This window comes from Myripristis murdjan, chromosome 7, assembly GCF_902150065.1.
Source record: "Myripristis murdjan chromosome 7, fMyrMur1.1, whole genome shotgun sequence".
Taxonomy (NCBI): domain Eukaryota; kingdom Metazoa; phylum Chordata; class Actinopteri; order Holocentriformes; family Holocentridae; genus Myripristis; species Myripristis murdjan.
The window spans coordinates 27513963-27533420 of NC_043986.1; the positions used below are offsets into that span (position 1 = coordinate 27513963).

Below are 19458 nucleotides of genomic sequence, written 5' to 3' on the forward strand. Positions count from 1 at the left end.
GTGTTTCCTTTTTCCTCTTGGTTTCTTGTCTGTTTGATTTTCATCATGTCTGGCCTCACTGCAACAATTTACCAAAGGAAACACACACAGAATGAAGCAATAGCCTGTTCCAGTGTAACAACATGAAGATAGTCCAAGCTGCATAGCACATGGTTACATGGCCTTTGGTAGCATGCATGGTATGTGGTGAAGGATAAAGGACAAACTCACACAGGTCTGGTTGATAACTGACTGCAGAGACAGAAAGCATGGACTCACCATTTGAAGAAAGATGGAGGGAACCATTTCCTGTGACCCGTACCATACCTTTGGTTATGTGTGATCAACTGAGACAGAGAAAAGGGAACAGAAAATAAGAAAGTGAGACAAAATTTGGAGAATCTGGAAAATAAAGGAATCTGAAATAGGCAAAGAATGAGACAAAAGTGAGAATGACGTTTGTCAGAAAAGCAGAACAGAGCAAAGAGAGGGATGACACCAGTTAGACGGAGGGAAAGGTAGAGAGAGGGAGATGGAGAAAGGCTGAGCGCAAAAACCCTAAACCAAAGATGAAGCAGAAGCGGTCCATGTGGTCTGAGGCCATGTGGCAGCGATGCTGTCTGGCAGCGTCTCAGGCAGGAGACAGTGTAGGGCGCTGTCTCCTGTGCCCCCACCCCTCCCCCACCCCTCCTGCCCTGCAGCCCATACCCGACCCCTCCTACACCACCCCCATATCAAAACTACTCACTCTCACTGCACCCTGCCCCCCTCCTTTCTCTACATTTCTACCCATGCACCCTCCTCTGTCTCATATACTATATGCATTCATGTGTGTGTGAGTGTGTGTGTGTGTGTGTGTGTGTGTGTGTGTGTGTGTGTGTGTGTGTGAGAGAGTGTGTGTGTGAGTGTGAGTGTGTGTGTGAGTGTGGGTGTCCCATGTGGCCTTAATTGTGTCACAATGACAATTGTTCTGAGTGAGCTGCCCTAGCTGAACACATGAGGTCTTGCTGTCATGGAAAGGTTAAGAAATTACATGATCAATATATGTTTTTTTATTTTTATTTTTGTTTTATTATTATTATTAATCCATACAGAAATCAGTAAGAGTATGAATATAAAGTATTTAACTTTCTCTCACTCCATTTTTCTGTGTCTGTTTTTCTTCCTCTATTCTAAGCTCTGTCTGATTATATTTTGCCCCTTAGTTAATCAGCAATACATTTTATTATACCGTTGCTGACTAGTGAACACCATGTATCTATACAGAATGTAAGCTTTTCAGCAAATCCTCAAAAAGAAAAAAAAGTATTGATAACCGCACATTTTTCAGTTTATCTAATTAATATTTAAAACCTCAATAAACCCAAGCTTTGTAGAATTTTCTGAATCCGTAGAAGTAAATCCTCAAATCAAGTTAAAACATTGAAATCACCAATTTTGGAGATACACACTTTTCACTGGACAGCAACGATATGTAAAAGCTTTGAATGCATTTGCAAGATGGACTGACAGACGTCTGCATCGTCGATCATCAATGTCAGAATAAGAACATAATATTGATGCACAAGTCGAAAACATTTTTACTATACTGTAGTCTCTAAATGCAAAACATTAGTAAAATTTCAGCAAAAAAAATTCAACTCAGATGCAAGCTTTGTGTTACAATATTCCCGTTAAATTATGCATGAGAAAGAAGGCTCAGTGGTCATGATGCAGAAGAGCTGAAGACCTTCAAACATGCTGGCATTGCAGCCTCTCATTAAGACTTCTTACATGAAATACCAAATGTGCTGAACTTTGCAATGATCATAACTTCTAAGCACAGGTTAAATGCACCACAGATCATTTACACACTGTTGTGTGACTCAGAGACAGATACTTTCATCAAAACTTAACCAAATATAACTCAAAGGAAGTATTCAGGCTCACAGATATGCATCTTTAACTTTAGTAAGCTGCAAAAAATAACATTCCAACATTCAAAATGTCTTCAGCAGAGTCAATCAGTGTCAGTGATGCCATTAGGATTGATGTTTAAATATCTTCCAATCCTGGGGCATCAGTTTTCACATATGCCAAACTGATACAGCATGAATATGAATCACAAAAGCAAAGAGCAGACTAGTTCACAATGCACGCACATGGTCTAACTGATCAGCTGTTTTTGGACTAAAATGCAGAAATTAGAGTTTTAACTATGAAGAAACTTCTTGACAGAGACATTACTAACTGAGAGGAATGGATCGTTTAGCATTTATTTTACACTCTAGGAAATTCAACAGCAGATTGGCTCTGATATGAAGATACAACCCCTCACATGCTCTACTGAGGTGGCAGAGGAGTTCATCATGTAAAATAAATGACAGGTGCTCCAACGGTCTACTTGATGCCTGCCACCATGTGGAACCACCAGTTGGTCTGTACGGTCCAGCCCAGCCGCTCGCACTCATCGATTTGCTGGAGGAAGTGCTCCCTGGCTTCTGTCTCACTGCGTTCCTGCTGCAGCGCCTCCCGCAGGTAGCGTATATCCCCTGCAGTGCTCAGCTCCGGGATACCGGTCAGCAGCATGAGCGAGAAAAGCGTGACCAGCAGACGGGAGTGGGAGCGCAGAGAGAGGTACGCTTGGGTGCAAGTGTCCTGAAAAGAAGTGAGGAGAGGAGAGGATGCAACTATTTACAGTTGTACATATGCAAACACACACAGTTGACTTATTTGTGCACACGTCATTCAGAAAAAAGTCTCAAAGATCATCATGCTCCATGCAAAGTATTTCTATGCAAATTCTGATATTGTGAATTTGAAATGCTGAATGGAAATGCAAAAATTGATTTTTACCATATCACAAAAAACTATTATTTTGTAAGTGAAGAAGTGATGCAATAAAACAGCAATGGAAACTCAACACTTATAAACAATAAATAATGACATAGTCCTGGCATTATTTTCTGAGCTATTGGACCAATATCATTGCAAAAGAAATAAAAAATGGCCTTAGACTGAAACAATATCTACAAATTGTATACGTATAGTTATTATACAGTATGTATAGGGTGCCCAAGGTTTATTGTGCTTTGGAATATTGTTGAGTGCCATTTTTTGTTATTGTCTTCAGGTTAAAGAATAAAACATGGTCTAAATAATAACACAATAGCCAGCACCTGTCAGTCCAGTCCAGTGTTCTGGTGTTTGTTTAACTTTAGGAAGCCCAAGCAGTCATTACAACCAGGTGATGCAAACATGTACTTCACACATCTTTTTTTTTTTTTCAATAAACATGCACATGCACACACATACACCGCATCAGGTCTTCTTACCCTGAACCGTTGGAAGTAGAGGCTAGAGTGACCTCTGACCCTGCCCATGACATGCAGGAAGTCGGGTGTGAGGACGAACGGCACACGCTCCCTGCTCATGCCCAGAAAGTGCTTCCTGTTGCCCAGGATGTGGCCAAAGTCGATATGGAACAGGTTCCCTGAAATACCAAGAAAATACAGTAATAATACAATTAATACTTTAGTGTGGTCACAGCAGGATTCATTCAGGTTTGTGCTCATTAATGAATTCATTGGCTGGTTTATCTTTCAATCTCCAAGAGTGAGGAGTTGCATTCACTTTGGTATCATTTTTGATGACTGACTGATGGATGAATCAACAAGTAAGTTAAATCAAACAACTAGAATTACCTTGGTCTGTGACCATGATGTTGTCATTGTGGCGGTCTCCTATACCTAACACGTAGGTGGCCACGCAGTAACCAGCACAGGAGTTCACAAACTTCTCCACAACCTTGTAGTGCTGTAATCAAATGAGTCCAGTGTAACAAACATGAGTGTGGCACAAATAGCGGTTGCTCATGAAATTTTCTAAATGTCCACACGTGTAAACATGTGCACTCTGAACAAATAGTGAAAATTTATCATCAACTCAAGCAATTTTCAGTCCAACCTGCCAGTACATCAGATAACTGATGGGCCATATTGCAGCTGAAAGACGACTAAGAGTGTAAAAAGGAGTGACACCTGTTACCTGACTCTAAAACACCTACCACTGTAATGGCACTTTGGCATCAAATTGTGATTTATTGTGTTCATGTACTGGAACTCTTGAGAGAGATCATTAAAAAAAGCAACACACTAAATCAACAAACACCTCCTAAAGCAACAAACACCTCCTAAATCACGAATCTAAATTTTGCTTCGGCCCACAGTTGCTGGGCAAACGTTCCTTGTGTTGTGCAGAATTTTTTTTCTTTTCTTTTCTTTTTTTCTTCAGAGTTTTCAGAAATAACACAAGCAATGCCTGGTACCTTCTTGCATTGCCTCCATAATCCTAGTAAAGAATGTCCACTCTGTTACTATTACTGCATAATATGTGGTGCATATACTTGCTATGTTATTTTGACCAGTATCTTATAAGAAACCAAACTGTTTATGTTAAACTCATATACCTCAAAGTCACTGTCAAAGCATGTATGATATAATGAGAGGAAAATAATTAAATTTGAGGCCCTTGCAGGCTGAAAATGGTTAATAACCTCTGACTCTGAATCACTTACATTTCCCTTTCAAACAGGTAATGCTTACAATTTCCTGGAGAGGGCACTTGCTCTTGAGCCACTCAAACAGAGCATCGTTTTTGAAGGCTGCGCTGGTTCCCCCCTGGCTCTTCTGGACTGAGGCGATGGTCGCTGCATCCCTCACAATCTCTATCATACCTGATGGACGGGAACTTATGTTACATTTGTAGTCACAGTGAAAAGAAAAAAAGACTTTTATGTTGGTTGGTAGCCTAAATGAACTGGCTACAGATCTACAGACCACAAAATCAGTTTGTGTTGAGTGCAGATGAGTGTACCTATGTTGTGTCCTGTGGAGATGCAGCCATAGGGCACCAGGTTAAGGTCCAGAGATTTCTCCTGCCAGATGGAGTCCATCACCACCAGCGTCTAATCAGGGAGACACAACTGATTCATTCTCGGGGAGCGCTTTCAGAGGACAAAATGCACGCATTGGCAATGTAATTATTGATGGTAGCTATATCACTGCAGTATAATAAAGTGCCAGAGAAATCCTCCCTGACCTGAATGACCAGCATGTCCTGTCTGAGGTCGTCCCCCTCTTTGAAGATGATGCCCACAGGTGAGGCACCCGTGGGTGAAGACATGGGGCAGAACTCCAGCCACAGAGGCTTTTTCTTCGAGGCCATCACCTTGCATCTGTCCAGCTGGAGGGGCGTATACGGGTGCAATATTTTCAGCAGTTGAATTAAAGAGGTATTCTGTTTGGATTATGACGAGATCTTTGTTGCTTAGTGTTCCTTGCTGAGGAGTCTTGTCACTCTTTTTGTACTGTGGTGTCTTTTTCTTGGCTTTTCGGTTGATGGAGTTCGACTTTCTGCAGGTGGCGCTCTTATCTTTGGCAATTCATAAGATCTTTTACAATGAAGAATGTGACCACCCATACACAAATAGAAAAACAAATATGCCTACAGCTAAGCCTTACCAGGATCCTTCCCACTCTGATACGAGGGTCATAGGGCACCAGGAATTCTTGGGGCAAATTACAGTGTCGAAGGACCTCCTGGAGCTTGAGGGCAGCTATAGATGCAACAACACAGAAGCACAAAGACAGAGGAAAATTGTATTTCAAATTGTATTTAATAGCTCATTATCATTATCGTTAGTATTCAATATTATTTAATACACTTCATACAAAAACATGGATGGATTAATAGCCATGCAATAAGGATGGGTTCATTTACAGTGAATGGGTCTTTATTGTAAAATCAGCTCCAACAGGGTGAATCAACACACTGACACATTACAGATGATGATCTGTTTGCTGTACCTGCTTACTTAATGAAATTTATTATCACTTTCCTCTGCAATCACCCAGCTTCCCAAAAGAGGTCACAAAAATGTTTTAATTTTATGCCAAACAATATTTTGTGAAAGCAAGTGTCACTTTTGTCAAATAGTTGACATCTCACTATTTAAGTAATTCTGTCCCACCTGTCGGGGGGAGGTCGGTCTTATTAGGGTACATCCTCTTTATCAGACAGGCGACCTCCTGCAGTGCCTCCACAGCCTGGACCTGCTTGGTGAAGCCGTCCAGCATGTTCTGACCGCAGCCCAGCAGATAGGCCTCCAGAACCACGGCCATGCGCTGACGGAAATACAGACACCCTGCCACCTCGCTGCGTACGTACCAGAAGAAGAAGTGGCCGATTCTCTTGCTCTGCAGTGAAAGAGGACAGGTATGAGTGCTGGTGAAGCAGTTAGTGAGGCACACAGGGGGCATTTCAGCTTGATTGGTCACATGACAAATGAAAATATACAGTGCCACAGATTCAAAGACAGAATAATTCAGAGCATGAGATTTGCATGTCAGAAATTTCATCACCTGTTATGATGGGTACGTTGTTCACTGTCCCTATAAATCTCACCAGAATAAAAATCCCCATATAAAAAAGCCAACTTAATATATCAGCTTCACGCATCCAAAACCAATCAGGATTTTTCAATTTGATCTTTTCAAAGACATCATTTCTCTAAACTAAATTCATCCTTGACATTACTAAGATCACAAAACACATATACACATTTTTCTTCAGGAATAGCTTTATATCTCCCTACTATGGCCAAACTGGCTCTGTTGTCATGTATAATGTGTTATGAAGACAGAATATTTAGATGCAATAGTACTGTACGACTCACTCTCAGAGCTCTCCGGATGAGGTACTGAGCCAGGAAACTGTCATGGTAAGGTTCCACTTTGAGGGTCTGCATGAACCAGAGAGACAGCAGGGGAGGGAATTACAGCAAGAAATGTCACAGACATACAGTGTCATTTATTATGAGTGTTAATGCTCAAACTGAATGTATTCACAACCATTATAATTGGCTGCATCTGCTTAAAAGGAAAAATAAGTTAGCGTTAGGGTCGGTGTGTGTAGCGTTCACTGGTAAAAACATCACTCTATGTCTGAAATTGTAGAGAGATGCTGATTAATATGTAAAGACAGTGTACAATCATTTTCATTTAAGTGTTATACTGTATTAACAGTCTTGGCATTTCCTAGCATCTTTCAGAAGTCAGTTTTTTACATGTGTCTATGACTATTATTTAAATACTGTAAGGCAGAGGTTCTCAGACTTTTCAGGTCATGTGCTACAATATACCAAATCAAAAATCCCAAGCACTACCCAAGTGAGGTGTTTTCTAGTTCACGCTATGTTGGTGTGACTTTCACTGTACTTTGTAAATAGTTTTTTGTTGTATTTATAATAATTTAAATATTTTAGATAATCTTTATATTACAGTGAAAATATGTTTTGTGTCACACTTGTTTGTATTGACTTGCACATTCCAGTAGTTTTCACCTCACTGCTTTGCACCATTTGTTTGTATTGACTTGCACATTCCAGTAGTTTTCACCTCACTACTTTGCACCATTTGTTTGTATTGACTTGCACATTCCAGTAGTTTTCACCTCACTACTTTGCACCATTTGTTTGTATTGACTTGCACATTCCAGTAGTTTTTTCACCTCACTACTTTGCACCTTTTGTTTGTATTGATTTGCGCATTTCAATTCTTTTGCACCATTTGTACTTAATGTGACCATTTCAATTATTTTGCACCTTGTTTTGCACTATTTGTTTGAGAAAACAAAACAAGTAAGTTCTGTAAAAACGGTTTATTTACAATGCCACAAATAAGGTTTTTGCAAAAGTTTGTCAGTGCACGTAACAATATGACCATATCAATAACATTCATACAATGTGTAGTTATAAAGGTGTGAGCACGGCTTCACGTCTGTCCAAGTCTGCCACGGGACACAATCCTTGTGCCGTCTGGAAAAATGTCACCAGGTCATCGCGTAGAGCCAGTGCTGCTCCGGTAGGCCGACCCCTCGTCATCTGTGCCAGTGGGATGGGGGCCATGTTTGTGTTGCCAGCTACCTCTCTACGCCACTCACCAGGCTGTACTGTCCCAGCACAGTCTGTGTCTGTGAATTGTGGTGGAACATAGGGGCTCTCTGGAGTGTTCACCCCATCAGTGTAGGTGAGGTAGTTGTGCAGCACTACACACGCCTTCACCACATGTACCGCCTTGTCAGGTAGGACTTCTAGTGTCCTTCCCAGAATCCTCCAGCGGGCAGCCATGATGCCAAACGTGTTTTCGATGATGCCTCTGACTCTGGAAAGGCGGTCATTGAAAATCTGCTTGCCAGTATCCAAATTTGTCCCTGTTGGAGAACAACAAATAGTGTTAGGGGGGAAAAAATCAATGTTATATCACAGTTACAGCCGTTAAATATTGCATCCTCACGAGATAAACAGAAAACAGTGCATTGTATTTATAGACTTTGAGACATACCAGGAAAAGGACACATGATGTTCGTGTGTAGTGGGAAGGCAGCGTCAGCCACTATCAGGTGAGGAGCCAGGATGCTGGTCCCGGGAAGATGTGCTGGCGGGGGCAGATCCAGCTTGTGGTCGAGCAGCATTTCTCCGATTTGGCTGCGTTGGAAAATGCCGACGTCGCTCTCCCTTCCATATCCTCCAACGTCAACCATGGTGAAGCGATATCTGGCGTCGCAGGTCGCCATCAGAACGATGGAGTGAGAGCCTTTGCTGTGAGGCGGTGCTCGGATGTTAACATGCTTTCCGTCGAGGCTTCCTACACAGTTTGGGAAATTCCACAAGCGCCAATAATCCGCCGCTATGGCTTCCCACTGGCTTGATGTCGGACACGGCAGGAATTCAGGCTGTAGCGCCGTCCACAGCGCCTTGCAGACCTCGGACACAATGCCCGACACCGTGCTGGAGGCGAGCTTGTAGCTTGATGCTACAGCCTGCTGGCTTCCACCTGAGGCTAAAATCCTGAGGGTCACGGCCAGTCTTTGTGCAGCATCAACGGGCATGCTGTGTGTGCCCTGGTGCTGAAGCAGAGGCTGCACACGTCGAAGGAGGTCATCGAATCTGCTCGCCGACATGTGGAAGTACCTGAGGTGAGTCTCTGAATCGATGTCACGCAGCGGCCGGACAACAGCAACATATTCGCCGGTAGTCTGCCTCGAGCTGTTCGACGGGCGGACTGACCACCGACGCAGGCGCCTCTCTCTTCGTCGTCGTCGTAACATGTACAATAAGAGCTGTTGTTCAATATCAATCAGCTCCAGCTCCAGCATCAGTCTCCTTCTCTCGGTTGCCATTTCTTCACTGTGACTAGAGCAAAGCCGGAAGGTAAACAAATAGAGCAGAGATCATAGACGTCACGGGGTCTACGTAGGTCTGTTAAAAAAAAAAAAAAAAAAAAAAACGCCGCGCCGCCTACCGTTTTGGCGGGGAATTGCATAGCGTACTAGACCGACAGGACGCAGAAGCATGATAGGCGCACACCATCTGCGGAGCAACTGCGTGCACGTTGCGTCTAGTGTCCGCAGAAGCATAATGGGCGCTTTAGGCTTTTCAGTAAAGATCTTGTGTAGCCTACCACCAGGTGGAGCCTTTCATATCAGAGTTTGGGTATCACTGCTGTAAGGGTTACAAGCTACCTTAAAAACATATAACACTGATTCTTGGGAATTTGGATAAAACAGGTTTTAATTTTGGAAAAAAAAAAAAAGTGCGTTAAATTACAAAATCTGAAGGTATATCATTATAGGCCAAGGTCTTGGCTGTTCAGCAATGTACCAGTGCAACCTCCTCATTTTGCATTTTTTTAATAAAATAGGTTTTTCCAGTTATTAGGCTACTTTGTTTTTGTCAACACCGTCACCGTAATGTTTTTTTTTTAAATTTGAAAAACATATTTTTGTATTAAAGAGACTATTACTTTAATAACTCAACAGCACCAAAGAAACATATTGTAAGCATATTCATTTAAAACAAATATAACTGCCTCTGACGGTGGTGACACTAATCTGACGGTGGTGACAGTCGCCTCATTAAAACATACGTTTCCAAAATTTATACCACTCAAGTCAATGGCTTCTTGCTTAACACCTTTATTTAACTATTTGGTACAAAAAATAAGAATCCTGAGCACTGTTATAAGCATTTTTCAGACTTCAGTCATCACCGTCACACAGAAAACCTGACGGTGGTGACATCTGACGGTGGTGACGTCTGACGGTGGTGACAAAAACCTGCTCTTTCACATGATAAGCATCAGTTGTTCACATTAGCCAGCTTGTTTTCGCCCTGTTGCTACCTGCATCAGACCTCTCCTTAAAAAGTATACATTTATTCCATAATCTAATTTAATATTTTTTATACAGAAGTGACGGTGTTGACAATTTATGGTTGTGACAGTAGCAGTGTCCAAAAATATGAAGAGATTTAAGAGAAAATAGAAAACTTCCAGGAGCCTGAGCGGTCTTGAAGCATGCAGTAGAGCTGAAGGTTTGAAAAGGAATCCTCAGGAATGTAATTGACCTTGTAGTTTTTTTATTATTATTTTTTAAATAAATATCTGACGGTGGTGACGAATATCTGGGACACATTTTGAGCAACCACAAAATAATAGTAAATATTGTTCAAAACCCATCGTTTGTAGTTTTTAATACATATTATGATGTACTCTTTCATGTGGTAAAGATATTATTCAATGAAATTATTACTTTTTGTTGTTTTAATCAAGTTGAAATGATTATCTCCTAACCGAGGACAACTGGTTTTGTAGGCCATGGGCCAACATATCATCATTAAATTAATACAAATCAAAAATAAACCTATAAAAGAACCTTACAAATGTGCAAAGAACCCCCTGATTATGCCCTTGATTCTTTTTATTCATTAAAATGTTGTAAATTTCCAGCAGAAATAGCATTTTTCTTAGTGGGACATGATTTATCCAAATTCTCAAGAATCAGTGATAATTGAAACTTCATAGTCTTCCTCCCTCTCTCCCTAGGACACACAACCACTTCTATCTATCTAGCTTCTTATGAAATAAAAACATACCTGTACCAGCTGCAGCAGATACTTTAGCACTTCATCATTGGACAGACTTTCCAGTCTCTGAACTGCTAGTCTTCTCACTGTCTCATCAGCAAAATCCACGCTCAGTAGCTCCAGCGCCACTGATAGGTCCAGCTCCCCAGGATCCCAGTGGCTCAGCAGCCAGTGGACCTCCTCCACCACATCACGGTTCATCCAATCAACATTGCGCAGGAAGTGGGGCAGGTTGGAGGCGTAGCGGACACTCTGCTCGCGGAATCTTTGAAGGTGAACCCTGTCAGTGTTTAAGACGGGAGAAGATGACCTGAGGGCTGGGGTCTCAATCGATAGGCCTTGAGAGGTTTTGGCAGCCATGGGTGGACTTAGATAGGTGGAACTGGTACTAGATGGGGCTGAAGAGGGTGAGGAGGAGAGTGAAGGTGGTGTGGGAGAAAAAGCAGTTGCCTCGGTGGAGGAAAGGGCCGACACAGGGGATGATGAGATATTCTGCCTGGGATCACAAGGAGACTCAGAGAACGAACACCGTGGTGAAGTGGTAAACTGCCCTGAGTCTCGCAGGGATGGGGAAGCTTCAAATGGGGTCAAGCTGTTGGGGAGCACCACGGGGAAGCTGTAGCGGTCTAGAAGGAAGCTGATTGCCATGGAGTCGGCTATGTCAGGGTTGGTAGCAGAGGACAGCTTGTCTGCCTGATAGATGAAGGCCTCTTCCTCCTGTTCAAGGCAGGGCCACATGTGAAGGGTATAAGGACCCTGGCTGAGGACAGACCTGCGGGGGGTGAGCAGGTGTGGAAAACAGCATAAAACAATTAACATTAAAAGAATGTCACAACATTACTGCACATAAGTGATAGCATTTCACCAATATGCAATTTAGTATTTTAGAACTTTTTACATTTTACTTTGTATTAATTTGTATTTGTTTTATTCAGATTTTTAAGGTATTCATCGTCAGCAGTATTAAATGTGAAATAGACAAAATACAGTGGGTCCATATGTATACATGTTACTATAACTCCAGCAGTTACCATGAATGAGGAAGTGATAATAAAGTTGAATAGTTGTTCTGTGAATTCACATTGTATTGTATTCAAAATTCAAATTTTTCAACAGCAAACAAGTAAAATAAGAAGAGTAGATAAACATTATCATTCACAAGTTGTGTTTTCCTTATCTTTTCTTTTTTCATATATTTGTTTGTTGCACGAGCTCTCCAAAGGTTGCAACAAAGAATACAACCTTTGGAGAGTGTGCGCAACAATTCCACCAGTGTCAAACACTGACAGAAATTCATTGATCATAGATGCTGAAATATTTGCAAACTGTAATGAGATGAATATCACTGAATTAATGATGATACAAAGCTGAAAACTGACCTGTGGTCTATGAGAAGAAGATTAACAAAGTAGAGCACCTTCCCCTTCCCTTTCTGTTGATCCGATACTTTGTTGGGCGCAGATGACGATGACTTAGAGTCTTTGGTGGACTGGGCACTGTCAGTACCGCTGGCATTAATTGTGAGACCCAGCTTAGCTCCACGAGGCAGATCCCTGAGGAGAACATCAAACTCCAGCCACTCATTCCACAACACTTCGTCTGTGAAGGGCTTGGGGACGGAGCAGACTGTGGCAAGAACTTGGTCACCATAAAGTATAGAAGCCTCCACATAGACCAACTGAGGGGGTTTGCTTGGCAGTTTTGGGATGTCGAAGCCAAGGAGCTTGACTCTCAGTCTTCTTTTGCAGTCCCACAAAGATATCATAAAGATGTCGTCCAATTGCTTCCCTTCAAGACGAAGATCCTCGTGGGAGCTGAAGTGGCCGGTGAAGCTGTCAACGAGAGGCCAGTCCACGACCTGGACAGTCTCTTTAGCAAGCTGTGCCACAGAGACCACAGACAGGTGGAGGTTTTGGTTAGTTTTCATGCACTGTCGCACCCAGAGGAACTCACTAAGGTGGAAGTCTCCAGATAAAAACTCCTCCCTCCCTGACACTTTCAAAACGAGGTTATCAGAAGGATCACAATCCAAACCCCGGTCAGCCATCACCCTTCTGAAAACTTTTAGAAGAACTTCTGGTGTTGTGGTAAAATCAACCTTTACAGAGAAGCTGAGCTGGTTCATGTAGTGGATGGTGACAGGGAGTCCTCTGTCTAGCTGATCCTTCAGGTCAATTGGCATGGGGGCAGATGTGGTCCAAGGCTCTGTGGTGTAAAACTTGTCATCCCGATCTTTTAGCTCTTGTCTTCTTGGAGATGCCAGTTTCCTGCGGGTGAAAGTGAGCTCACCAAGCCTGTCGGACGCTTCTTTGTCCAGGTCGTGACCAATCAGGTAAGTTAGGGTCTGCTGTTGTTTCTGCTTCTCCTCTGCATCAACTGCTAGAGGTGGCGTTACTGCAATCCTTGCCAACAGGAGTCCTGATGGGTCATGTGACCATGGAATGTCTAACGTCCTGAGAATCTGACAGTCATCATAGGCTTCATACCAGTCTTCCCCCCTGGCATACAGCAGAAGGTATTTCTCAGGGTCTAGTATTGTCAGTGGGTCTGGATGGGAGTTCTGCTCCTGCATCTACAGGCAGAAAAAGGACATTTCTAATGGAAACAAACTCAAGTCAATGCAATCTTGGAGGAAGCTGTGTCTGGCTTGTCACACTCATGGTTAACACAGACCCATACCAAATCTATGCTTTACCAACATACCTAAAGCAATCCAACATTCAGGCTCATAGTTTCTTTTTGAAGAATAATTAAACCCTAAGCAGAAATGTCTCTGAAGCCTGATCTCTAATGGTGAACAGTAGGCTTCTTTGTCTCTGGTGGCAGGTGACATCACCACTTGTTGTAGTCTATGAGTGGTGACATCACCTGCCACTTCACCTGACTTTAGACCATTAGAGGTCAGGCTTCACACAGATTTGGTTCGGGTTTTAGTTACTCTTCAAAATATTTGGGATCTAATTCACCAGAAGAGTGAGTAAATAAAAAAAGAGCTTTTCTTGTGAATATGAACAGTGTACCTTTTTCAGAGTTCACTGTACAGGTCAGCTATGAGTAGACATGTATACAGTATTTACAGCACAATACATTTTATTATAGTATTGTACAAGTGTAATACAATATAATACAGTCTTAACTGTGGGCTTGAACACAATACTTTGGATTTTCAGGTTACAGAATGACAAAGTTGGAGACTTATTGGTTGTTGTGGAGAAGTTCCCAGATGTCAGTGGTATGTGGATGTGGTATAGTATATTGCATGTGGATGACAAGCAAACAAATTCATGGTGGCTCAAATTTGTCTTCCCACTGGTTTAACTACCTGCATGCAGAGGCGCAGCCGCAGCTGGTAAACGCTGCACTGGGCAGGGAGGATGACGATTTGCGGTTCATTATCCAGACCAATGCCGATAAAATCCGTGTCACCAGAAGGCTTTGGTGAACTGGGCCCAGGGCGAAACTCGCACACAAATAACAGGTTGTTGTCAGAGCAACCTGGGGCTGGCATTCTTGATGAAGGGTCAGTTGCCAGTTGTATGAAAATCTGATTTTACACACACTGAGGAATCCACTGGTACATAGGTAAAAGGAAAAGAGAACAATGTAGACTTGAATGAGTTACTTTTTGTAAACAAATGATTGTTGAAACGACAGAAAGGCAACTGATTAAGAGAGAATAAAACAAATCTTACCTGTGCAGGTGCTGCTTTGCGAAGTATGAAGGTTTTCAACAATGAGAGTGTGTGTTCCCTTTCTGTGATTCCACAGGGACTTCCTCATTCTTTTATGACTGTGTTCCGAAATGCTGTTCTGCAGACTAATACAAAGATTTTACTGGCACTGTGACCTCTGTCTTCCTCTTTTGCACACCTTACAGTAACATGCTAAAACATTGCACCAGTTGAACTTTTATGCATAGTAGCACTGTTCAGGTAATGATTTTACAGGAGAAGTCATTTGTTCAAGATTAGGCTGAGGTCAGTTATTTATTTTTTTATTTTTTTTTATTTCACTTTTGTCACTTTTTATGACTCTTCCCTTTTACACATCTTACACATCAATCATCTTGTAGTCAAGGAAGGATCCTTTGAGTACAAGATGATTTGTGAGCTTACACAGCCCCCCAGTTACTTTGAGCTAGACAAGAGCACTACATTACTTTAACACAAGTGGTAATGTGACACTGATCTGCTTTAATGATACACAGTTGATCAGAGATAAGAAGAAATAGAGCTCTGCTGACTCTAATTTTGTATCACAGCGATGTCTAAAACCTGTTTGGCTTGTTTGGCTTGTGGACCAGTAAACTCTCTCTCTCTCTCTCTCTCTCTCTCTCTCTCTCTCTCTCTCTCTCTCTCTCTGTGTGTGTGTGTGTGGGAGGGGGGGGGGGGTGCATGCATCTGTGTGTTTGAGTGAAATGTGAAATGTTTTTTTTTTATCATCTTGTTTCCTTTTCATCTATTGAGCTTCCTCTTCTCTACAGAATGGACAGTGAGTCCACCACATCCTCATTCTGACGTTGTGCTGTCTTGATATATCAGGTTACCTGAGTGATGGGGGAGTGAATAAATGATGCTATATACAGCTTTTTTTCATTGGATAAGAAATAGTTTGTATTTTTGGAATATAAGTTTACAATTATTGCTGCTGTGCAGCAATGGTCAGGGCCGGCCAATTTTAGGCAATTCTGAGCAACAAGTGGAGAATAGGAAGATGAAAAGAAAGGTGGCATTCTTATGTGCATTTTGCATCATTTGAGACATAAACTCAGTTTCTGGCATGAAGGACAAATCTTTATCTCACTGAGCTAATTGGTAAGTGTCAATTCATGTGAGGCTTCACAAATTGACTAAGCCAGTCACATGATAGCAGCCGCCTATGCACGGAAAGGCAGATTTCAAACCACTGTAAAAAAAAATAAAATAAAATCATTCACCAAGACAAAAATCTGAAAATACACATATTGCATCTAGACAGCATGGAGATGTTGGTAATTTGTTTTTAACAGTGATGAATTTGCTCCATAAGTGGAAAAACTGATGTTTAAAAATACCATTCTTGCATCGACTCCAATTGTTCACATGAGAGCAAAATTGAGTTTTTGAGATACAATTTGCCACACATTATCTACCATGACTCCAAAATTTTGTCAATTTTTTTCATGAACATTATTGATTTATTTACCAAGAATTTGCAAGTGTATGCGTACAGTACTGTACAGTACATTTTGATGCACTGTAGGCTCAATTTTTGATAAATCATCTGTGATCATTTGTGTAGGACAGTCTGAAAATGCTCTGTAGCGAGTTTAGTGACATTTGAGCAAAAATTGTGGGAGGAGATAGGTTTAAGAAGTTTTACAGTTTTTGAAAAAAAAAATAGAGTGATGGATTTCATAATTTGAACTAGGTTTAAGTGCACAAAAGTTTCTATCAGTATTGGGGCAACATTTCGGTGAAAGTTGCAAAGCTGTAGCACATATGGTTGATTTGTAATGAATTTTCAAAGTTTCGAAATTTAGAGGCTTACTGTAGTGCCACCATCAGGACTATTGGCTTGTGTTTGCATCTGAGGAAATCTGGCATGGGACTGGACCTTCGTGCAAAATTTGGTGAGTTTTCACGCATGGGAAGTAGGACTTCCTCGGAAGAAAGAAAGAAAGAAAGAAAGAAGAAGAAGAAAACATAGGAATACAAGAGGGTCTTGGCAGCTTAGGCTGCCCTGCCCCTAACAAGATCAGAAATTGATATGTTTACATTTCTTAATAAATAACTGAAGATTTGATGGGGTGTCCTAATTTTTTCACATGACTATATTTGTAATTCCCATAAGATAAGATAGCATACTATATATTAGGTAGAGGTTATTGAAAATATGTTTATTGTACAGTTAAAAATATCTGTATGTGTTTTATTGAAGTTACAGGAACAAACAATTTCTAACAGTTCAGAGAGGCAGCTGATTAATGAATCGTTCTGGCCATGTGATGACTGCACGTCAGCTTTTTCTCAGTTGCTGTCCCATAGACTGGTGGTATTTGGTTTTCAACACTTTAAAGTTTGCTCTCTAAATACAGCTTATTAAGTCGCTCCCACTGACTGACATTAAAGAAAAAACAGATTTGCAAGACAATGTATCTACAAGACAGATATATTGTGAGTATATAGCTATAACTGTGGTCTCTTTTGTTTGTTTGTTTGTTTAATATCAGGTGTGTCAGTACCTGCTCAGGTCAGGTTTGGCCAAACCAGACCAGACCTCTGGATCCCTGGATGGAAGATCTCTGAATTCAAGAGCCAAGAACTGCCAGCCTCAGCCGTCTCCTGCCACGGCGGCTGGATCAGGATCACAAACTGCACAAGGCCAGTTCCACTCTGACCAGTCCACACTGAGAGCGATTTTTTTTTTTTTTTTTCTTGACTTGTCTTGACTTGACTTGACTTGGAAACGACACTTAGTGTTTTCATCCTTCCTCAAACACATCATGACCATCACTGGTTTGAGTGACTGGACTGCCCCCATAGCGGCCATTTCACTGGAGTCAGAGCATTTTTTCAAACTGGACGTCGCTGTATAAAATGACCTATAGTGACCTCTAGGATAATCGCCGCCTCATGAAACTTTACTGCCACAAACTAGAAGAGGATTTTAAAAAAAAACAAAGGCAATACTAGAATACTAGAAATTCAACATGTGGACTCGGCACCCAAGTTTCGTCAGAGTGTGGAATCGGGAGATAAGTGTATTGTCCCAGTCCTGTTGATCCCAGTGACTGGGCTGTTGCTGAAACTGTGAATTTTAAACTATTGTGAGATTGACGCCAGTTGTAATGTGATGATGCTGAAGCGGGGCATTGTTTTAACAGTATTTACTAACTAATATTAGACCCAAATATTAAGAATTGAGATTGTGAATCAGCTGTATGAGGGTGCACCCAGTCAGACAAAGTGGTTGGAAAGAACTCAGTGGTTCAAAACCAAAGAAAGAGTGACAACACAAATCATTTGTCTTCTGAACTGAAACTGAGGAATCTTGATGGAATTGAACTGTACATTGATCCTGTGTTTTGTTTTGTTTTGTTTTGTTTTTTCATGACAAAGAAAAACACAAGCTACCACTTCATAGCTCTTTGTCTTGTGTGGTCTTTGAATATTGTAAAAATAAATCACCTTCTCTGCCTCCTGCTGGAGTCTGGTATCTTCTGATTCTGGTCCAGAATAATTGTAGTGTTTACTAACTACTAATTAATTTACTGCATCAGTGAGGAGGAAATTGCGGGCTTTTAATTTGAAGAAAATAGGATGTTGATGCAAAGAGAAGAAGAAGAAATGGGACAGAAGTTCATTGGTTCAACAAACAACATCAACCTGAGTTTAAAATGAGTTTGATTTGTCTGAGCTGTGAGTTAAACTGCACAGTCTGCAGAGCTCAGACTGCCACCTAGTGGTTCACTCAGCTGCTGCTTGTTGGAGCTTTTACTGTCAGAATTTACCATCCATACAATAATAACCCTATTAATGCAATACATTTCTCATCGTAATGCAGTGGCTGTCATATTTCTGTCAATGTGATACAAATCCTAACACAGTCATGTGACACTGATACAATATTGTATGATTTTGTTATTTATTATATTTGAGATTTATCACATTAGCAGGAGGCGAGAGATTTTCGCTTCTCAAAATGTGTGATGAGGAATATGTATCCACTGTGAATATTACTTCATCAGCAATCATTTTAGCAGTATTTTTGGAATTTCCCCTTGTGGGATTAATAAAGTGTACTTACTTACTTACTTACTTACTTATGTACACACACACACACACACACACACACACACACACACATATGTTGATATGTTGAGCAGACATATTTCATAGCCTGCAAAGGTTCAAAGATGAAAGGTCTATATATACCCAATATATGTATTTTAGTGTATTTTCTTTTTTTATTACTATTTTATTTTATTGTGATAGGTTAGGGTGGTAGATTTTGGTGAGCTATTTACTTTGGAGCCACTGTTTGGGGCATGTTGCATGTTGGTGGGGGGTTAGGGTGGGTTTGGGGTCTTGTGGGTGGGTCTTTCATGGTGTTTGTGTTCAGGCTACTGCCTTGTTCGTCTACGAAAAATCCAGTTGAAGAATCTCCTCATCCTTGAAGGCTTCTTCTTGGACTTGACCTGCTTCTCTATTTCTTGAAGACGGGCCTCCAATTCTTCTTGCATAATCCTGTCATTTTTGGCTGTATGGAGTGCGTCCAGATTGGAATTCAACTCTGTCAGTTGCTGTTCCTTGTCTTTTAATACCTGTTCCAGCTTTTCCTGCAATTTATTAATGGTTACTTTCATCTCTGCATGCTCTTTTCGGACTTGCTCGATCTCAAACCTGTCATGCTGGGACTTGAGGTCAAGCAATTTGATTTTCTTGTCCTTTTCCTCGATGAGAATTTCGAGTTCTCCCAATTTTTTGCAGAGAACCTGCTTTTCGGCCTCGCTGGCCTTCAGTTTTTGACACAAA

The 19458-nt window shown here is 41.3% G+C and overlaps 2 protein-coding genes across 2 annotated transcripts; both read right to left on the reverse strand.

Annotated features, from left to right (window-relative positions):
- Positions 1-1082: 1082 nt before the first annotated feature.
- Positions 1083-14686, reverse strand: LOC115362519 (phosphatidylinositol 4,5-bisphosphate 3-kinase catalytic subunit gamma isoform). The gene is made up of 13 exons (XM_030056475.1): positions 14635-14686; positions 14265-14513; positions 12322-13514; positions 10952-11714; positions 6695-6760; positions 5990-6215; positions 5481-5575; positions 5059-5202; positions 4834-4924; positions 4563-4693; positions 3663-3774; positions 3294-3451; positions 1083-2616 (listed from the first exon to the last, which is right to left on the reverse strand). Exons 2-13 carry the CDS (start codon positions 14448-14450, stop codon positions 2359-2361), a joined length of 3423 nt encoding a protein of 1140 aa, XP_029912335.1. The 5' UTR covers positions 14451-14513; positions 14635-14686; the 3' UTR covers positions 1083-2358.
- LOC115362520 (putative nuclease HARBI1) lies at positions 7682-9205 on the reverse strand. Its single transcript, XM_030056477.1, has 2 exons — positions 8361-9205; positions 7682-8229 (listed from the first exon to the last, which is right to left on the reverse strand). The coding sequence occupies exons 1-2, from the start codon at positions 9196-9198 to the stop codon at positions 7769-7771; spliced, it is 1299 nt and encodes a 432-aa protein (XP_029912337.1). The 5' UTR covers positions 9199-9205; the 3' UTR covers positions 7682-7768.
- Positions 14687-19458: the final 4772 nt, after the last annotated feature.

Coding starts and splice junctions, on each gene's coding strand:
- LOC115362520 (XM_030056477.1), bottom strand. CDS start 9,198: ATGGCAACCGAGAGAAGGAGACTGATGCTGGAGCTGGAGCTGATTGAT. Junction 8,230..8,360: donor CATCATGTGTCCTTTTCCTG/GTATGTCTCAAA, acceptor GTTCTCCAACAG/GGACAAATTTGGATACTGGC.
- LOC115362519 (XM_030056475.1), bottom strand. CDS start 14,450: ATGCCAGCCCCAGGTTGCTCTGACAACAACCTGTTATTTGTGTGCGAG. Junction 3,775..4,562: donor AGTGCCCTCTCCAGGAAATT/GTAAGCATTACC, acceptor ATTTGATTACAG/CACTACAAGGTTGTGGAGAA. Junction 2,617..3,293: donor TCTACTTCCAACGGTTCAGG/GTAAGAAGACCT, acceptor ACTTCTTTTCAG/GACACTTGCACCCAAGCGTA.